The sequence below is a fragment of the Helobdella robusta genome, assembly GCF_000326865.2.
Source record: "Helobdella robusta unplaced genomic scaffold HELROscaffold_91, whole genome shotgun sequence".
Taxonomy (NCBI): domain Eukaryota; kingdom Metazoa; phylum Annelida; class Clitellata; order Rhynchobdellida; family Glossiphoniidae; genus Helobdella; species Helobdella robusta.
In genome coordinates this window covers 476,764-484,263 of record NW_008705520.1, presented here as the reverse complement: position 1 = coordinate 484,263, position 7,500 = coordinate 476,764, and the positions used below count along the sequence as shown (strand labels likewise).

The window sequence follows — 7,500 nt, the reverse complement described above, 5'->3', positions numbered from 1 at the left end:
AGATTAATAATTCTTAATCCTTGTAAATACTGAGAATAAAAAAAGTTTTTTAAAAATTGTAGGTGATCCTGTGCACGTATGCACAAGCGCACGCAACCAACATGCGTGTGTGTGTGTGTGTGTGTATGCGTATCTGTTTGCATGCGTTCATATAACCAAACAATTGTACATAATACTTCAATGTAGATAGATTTATTAATAATAATATAATTAAGATTGTTTATTTTGTTACCTGTTCAATAATTAATTAATTATTAGCGGGTGCATGTTTGCGATTGTTTTAGTTAATTAGTAATTAATTGAATGATTGATTGAAAGAGTTGTTACATGCGTATCGAAGTTTTTGAAAGTAATTGATGTCATTCTTTCCGTATTTTTTATTTATTTATTATGTTCTTTCATTATTATTTTTAATACCTTTATTTGTTGATGCTGATTTTTTACTGAGGAAGATGGTATTAGCACATTATTTCTTTCATCATCGTCACCATCATCACAATCATCATCGTTATCATATTAATTAAGCCATAATTGGATCTAATTAGTTTAATTTAATTAGATTCTTTTATAACGTTATCTATTTATCCGTTAAAAATTTATTTATTGATTCATTCACTCATTGATTCATTCATTTATTCAATCTACCCATCCATCCATCCATCCATTCATTCGTTCGTTCATTCATTCATTCATCCATCCATCCATTCATTCATTCATTCATTCATTCATACATACAAACACACATTCATTCATTATAATTCACTTATAATTTGGTTATTATTAACTTTTTTGGCGAACTGACATAACCATTCGTTCCATCCATTCATCAGTCACCAATCAATCCATCATTCATTCAACCAACAAACCAATCCATCATTCATTTAACCAACCAATCAATCAATCCATCAATCAATCAACCTTCCAGCCAACCAATCAGTCATCGGAGCACTCAATCAATCAATCAGGAAAGTGAAAATAAGCCAATTACACGATATCCTACGACTTCATTCATTCATTGATCAGCTCCTCAAATTAGAACTACACGTTATAATTAGTTATAAATGGTATTACAAGCATATATATATATATATATATATAATATACACAGACACATATATATGCATATATACACATATATAGTATGTGTACGTATATAAATATATACATATATATGTTTGTATACTAATATACAAACGTGTGTATGAATTGTATATTGTTTTATAATAGACACCACCAACTGCGTAAAAATGTGCGTTCAATTAGACTAACTTCTTTCTCTGTATTATACCTCCGTTTAGATGAAATATTTTTCAATATTCATTTTAGCATTGAAAAGACGTTAATGAACTAAGATATCTATTATTAATATTATATTATTATTATATTTTTACTTTTGTTATATATAATATATACTGACATGCATATTAAAAATATGTATATGTGTGTGTGTGGCGTATGTGTGTATGCAAGAAGTATGTATGTGTGTTAAAGATAGAGTACTTACATACATACATGCATACATAATAACAGACTTTTCAGTTTGTTATTATGTATGCATGTATGAATGTAAGTACGTATGATTGCGTGTGTGTATATCGCGTGAGTTATTTAATAAATGTACAATTATACATAATGAAGCGTTCATTATTCAGAAATTCCATCCATTATTAACTACTTATTACACTCTATCTTTATTTTTATTTACTTATTTATTGACTTATTTTTACTTATTTCTTCTTTTGTCGCGGTTTTTAATTATCTTTTCCAAATGATGTCTTGATGCTCTGACGTACAGCGATGGAGAGAGGGAATAGACAAACGAATGAATATCGACAACACGCACGCATTAAGACGCGTGCACACTCACACACGCACGCACACACACACGCACGCACACACAGATACACTTACATGTATACATATATAAATATTTATATATAGCGTGTATAATAGTAGTAATGAATGTTTAGACGACAATACTGTTTATGTATTTTTTGTTTATATATATATATATATATATATATATATATATATGTATATATATATATATATACAACTTATGACTTATTACTAATGATATATACTCCATGACTTCAAGACGTTTTACTACTTATTAATTAATCTTAATTAATTAATATGCCATGACGACAATTCTATTTTAATCGTTTAAATTTATAATAAAATTCTCTGTTTTTTTTATTGGCTTTTAACAAGAAGTATTCATTACTAACTGCTGTTTTACTGGTAAATTATTATTTTTTAATTATTTTCACCACAATAATATAACCTGAAGACTTATTGTAATTTTTTCATTTTTATATTTATTGAATTATTCACGTGGTTTTTGTTCCCCTTTCTACGTTTAACTTTCTTGCAAGAAGACTTAACGATAACATTGTGTTCATTCATATTTTTTTTTTCAACTCTAATTTTCAAATTGTTCATTTAAATATCTACGCAGAACTTTTTTAAAAATAAGGTGTTAGAGATTATTAATACATTTATAGTTGTATTTATGAAATTTTTTACGTTCTACTTTTGCTCTATCAGAAACTTTTTATTTCAAAAAACATCTCTTGCATTTGGGAATGATAGATTGCTGAAAATTTCGTTGTTTCAAGACAGTATCCTTCTTTTCTTTGTAAAATTCAGTGGAAATTTGATGATTGTTCTTATTGCAAATAAAAATTTGATTGGAATCTAAAACTTTTACATGAAGGGGGATAAGGAGGTGGTGATGTGTTCGCATTTGGTGGCTATCAACTTTCAATGAATAATTTCATTTTGCTGATCATTAGATCCTTTAAAATTTCATTTATTGTTTACATGCTTTTTTAGGGTTTTGTTTATATTTATGACAATTGTTGATGAATCGACATTTTGTTTTGTTTAAATTTCTATAACATCAGTATTGTCCATTATTATTAATCTTTTATTTTCATAATAAATATTAACTTTTATGCATTTCTGCTGTCAACAATAAAAATTTACGCGGTATACAAAGTTGGCTGTTTTATATTCGAAAATTTAAAAAATCGTCGAACTGTTAAAAATTGAATTATAAATCATTTCAGAAATAAACTTTCGATGAAAATTCAATTGCAAAACATGAAGAATGTTAATTGTTACATCATTTCATGGTCATCATTAAATTTTAATGAAAAATGTAGTAACAGGCATGAAAACTATGATTCAAAAAATTTTATCGCAATTAAAAAAATACCGAATGAACGAAAACAAGATCTGTCTTTATGCATGGAAATCTCATTTATATATCTTTAATTTATTTCTTTAGCAATAGAGAGTTGTTCAGATATAGAAATATTTCGAAGTCGAAAAATCATTTCCATTTCGATTATTTTCTGGTAAAAAAAACTCGATTGCGATTTTTCAAATAAAAGTCGACTCTGTAATTTGCATCTACCACATTTTCAAGTTTAAAGCGTTAATAACAGGTTAATGAGCTTCGAAACAAAATGACGTGAAAATAAAATAAAATGACGCAAGAAAAACTAATTGTTTCATCACATGTTCGGACGTGTCAGAGAAAATCAAAATAAAACTCGAGCGCAACATAATACAGAACTGCCTACTTTCGATCCATTTCATGCAATCATACCATCACTATTCAAATAAAATAAATAGAAAAAACAAACGGATACATTATATATGCATAAATATATATATATAGTTATTAAGACAGTCTGAACCCAAATTTCATATATATATATGAAATTTGGAATATATATATATGAAATATATATATATATATATATAAATTCATTAAATGAGTTATAAATTGTATAGTTCCTCTGTAAAATCAGAGTACAGTTTTTAAAGTTAAAAATGTTTTCTTCCTTTTAGTTTGCTCCAACGTTTTGGTAAAAATGAAAATTTACTTAGTGTACTGTTTCGAACATCCAATTTAAAAAGCTGGCATTGTGAAATAAAAATTGCTGTATCATTATGCAAATCTGAGAACATTGCAAATCTCCGTTTGGTTGGTTGTCTGTTCCTGGTCGGACTTTCGCCAAATAATGGCAATGATTTAATAAACTAATACAGGAAAACTATTAGATATATGACGGCTTTTCAGTCATAATTGCACAACTTCAAAAAGTAGCTACAAATGTTTTTATTCATAAGAACTGGGTTGCTTACTCACAAAAGATCGAACGAGAACTTGAACAATAGTTGAATTACTTCAGTCACAGAGCGATTTCACATTTTACTGTGTTCCAATCATCCAATAGTCGTAATTTTTCATTTCGTTTATTTTCATTGTCACAACATGATCTATATAGTCAGAATGGGGTCTAAAATTTTTTATATATTCAACAATTTTTATTTTTTAGCAAAAACAAGAAAAAACATGCTCAACTTGATAAGTGAAAAATGCTCAGCCACCAAATTCTTTGAAAACTATTATATTTTTATAATATTTGGTACATTCCACAGCTGGCAATGCGCTTCCGCACTCCATCCCACCCAACACAGCCCTGAACTTTTTATGGCCACTCCAACAGGATAAAATTTGTTGATTGAATGGAATGCTCATGACGTCATAAATCATGACCAAGTGGCAAGTAACAATGTTCACAAGTTCAATATTTATCTGGCCTATTGCATCCTTTGGTTAGATTTATCATCCGATAATTATCAAATAATTAAACCAAACCTTTTGAACATTAAATTAAAACTGGAAAATAGATTGTTTTAAATGGTGAATGGTACAAAATATTGGTAAAGCAAGCAAACTTAATCATAGCAGTCACTAAAAATATCAAAATTTAAAACAAACTGCATGTTATTCCACCACCAATATATTGTAATAAATCTCCAAATTAAGATGCGTTAAAAACACTGCTTCTTAAAAGCTTGAACGAATATTAGAGTAGCAAAGTGTGGGCACCAGCAAGCCAGCTGGTCGTAGACCGGGTAACATGGCAAAAGTTGTTTTTTGTTAAATAAAAATCTGGTTTCTTAAAGCTGAAACACATTCAAAAAAAGATTAAAAAACTTTCACTGAAACAAAAATTTTATTTATAAAATATAAACTATAGTGTATAATAGTTTATACACTATAAATCCGAAAATAATCTTAAAAATGTCTTCTGATTTAATCTCAATTTATCGGCAAAATATATTCAATGTATTACCAAATTTAGTAAAAAATATTTTAGTTAATTATTTTCAGGAAGAAGAAAAATTTGAAAAACCTCAGAACGTTTTTTTTTCCGGACAAACTTAACAATTAACATATTAAAAGCAATTGCAGGAGTGATCTGTTATTTAACACCAACGTACAGAGCATCTAATAAGAAGATTTTAATTTTTGTACCGTACAACAATTTTTCTCAAAAAATTACGGAAACGTTGGAGGATATGGACAATGAATTTAGCAACGCAGCAAAAGTTCTGCTATCTGGGAGTAGTGCTAATGAAACATTATTGAAGGATTTTCCTGTAATTATATCAACTCCAACACGAATGCAACTAATCGAAAGAAGAGTAAGAACAAAAGATAATAGGTTTTTTAAAAATGTCAAAATTGTGATAATAATAGATATCACTCAAATCTATTACAATGAAAGCCTTTGGAGGGTCAGAAGAATAATCCAATCGATACCAAGAAATTCCAGAGTTATTACATTTAATGCAGTAGTTGACAGAGAGTTGACATGTTACAGTAACATGATTGGTCCTGGGTATGACATAAAACTGCATCCACGCTGCCTTGCGTGCTTTTGAGCGAAAGGCTAGGCCCACCGCTTATAACTGGTGGTTGTCGTCAGGATGGGTGTCCGGATGTAAAAACTTTTCCCCAAATTACTCTTATGCCATTACAAAGAAAAACAACGGCCCCTAGTCCCCAGCAGGCCTTAAGTGGTCAAGGGGTGCCAAGAATCCCTGGGAAGTATGCAATAGCGGAGGGATGTTGCAGAAAAATTCAGAATGGCCCCTCCATGGTACTTAGACTTGGAACGCTCAATGTTGGATCACTGACTGGCCGCAGCATGGAAATCACAGAAATGCTCGAGTGTAGAAGGATTGACATCTGCTGCCTTCAGGAAACCCAATGGAAATCGAATGGTGTCTGTCATGTCAACTCAGACAAAGAAAAATATAAACTATTCTGGAATGGTCAAAAGACGGCCAAAAATGGTGTTGGAATTTTTGTCAGAGAACCGCTAGCCCAAGAAGTACTGGATATTAAAAGGCTTAGTTCACGTCTCATGTGGATCAAGCTTCGCACAGAAAAGCAAACATTGATTATTTTTTCTGCATACGCACCACAGACAGGCGAATCAGAAGAGATGAAAAATGACTTCTGGACTGTATTCTCTGACACCATCTCAACAATACCAAAATCGGAACAATCCTGATTGGAGGCGATCTCAATGGCCACGTTGGAGAGAAAACAGATGGTTTTGACAACGTACATGGCGGTTTTGGCTATGGAAAACGGAATGAAGATGGCAACCGCATCCTTGAGTTTGCTGAAAGTCACGGGTTTTATTTACTGAACACATATTTTAGAAAGAGGTCAGAACATCTCATAACATACAAAAGTGGACCATCAGCCACGTAAATTGATTTCTTAACCGTCTGTTAAACGAAACAAATCCCATCAATGTTAACTTTGATGCTCCACCCATCGAAGGTCCGATTCCAGACAACACTATAGAGGAGCTTACAGAAGCTCTAAAAGCTATGAAGGATGGAAAGGCAGCAGGGCCCTCTGGACTCACAAATGACATTATCAAAGCATCTGGTACTGCAGGTATCCAAACGTTACTACAACTTTGCCGTGAAATCTGGAGAAATTGCTCAATGTTGACTGAATGGAACTATAGCATGACAGTCCCACTATACAAAGGCAAAGGTGATCCATTGAACTGTTCATCATATCGGGGTATACGTCTGTTAGAACACTCGCTGAAAATTGTCAAAAAAATCATTGAGAGAAGATTAACGTCGTGCATCACAATCGGAAATTATCAATTTGGTTTTCTAGCGGGGAAATCAACAATTGATGCAATTCACATCCTTCGGCAACTGCAAGAGAAGTACCTCGCAAAGCATCAACAACTATCACATATTTTTGTAGACCTTGAAAAAGCATTTGATCGAGTTCCCCATGAAGCAATCAGGTGGAGTCTACGTCGACAACTCATTCCAGAATATCTTGTTCGACTTGTGATGGAAATGTATACGAATACTAAGACTCTTGTCAGCACAACGGTTGGAAACACAGATGCATTTGACATCGGCGTTGGAGTTCACCAAGGCTCGATTCTCAGTCCACTTTTATTTATAACTGTGATGGAAGAAATCACAAAACCGATACGCACTGGTGACATTTGGAATCTAGTATATGCTGATGATATCGTTTTAACAGCCACGTCTGAGCAGAATGCAGCACAGATGTTTGAAGATTAGAACACCAGACTCGCCGATCATGGATTCAAAGTCAACATCAGCAAAACCAAAGCAATG

The 7,500-nt window shown here is 31.6% G+C and overlaps 1 protein-coding gene across 1 annotated transcript in view; it reads left to right on the top strand.

The window, feature by feature from the left end:
* Nucleotides 1-5,385: 5,385 nt before the first annotated feature.
* HELRODRAFT_182739 (hypothetical protein) overlaps nt 5,386-7,500 on the top strand; it is a gene marked incomplete at both ends in the record, with an annotated part of 2,926 nt that continues 811 nt past the window's right edge. Inside the window, 4 exons of the mRNA XM_009033459.1 lie at nt 5,386-5,531; nt 5,595-5,708; nt 5,852-6,231; nt 6,393-6,546. Of these exons, the coding sequence (XP_009031707.1) occupies nt 5,386-5,531; nt 5,595-5,708; nt 5,852-6,231; nt 6,393-6,546 (794 nt within the window). The remainder of the gene's footprint in view (nt 5,532-5,594; nt 5,709-5,851; nt 6,232-6,392; nt 6,547-7,500) is intronic.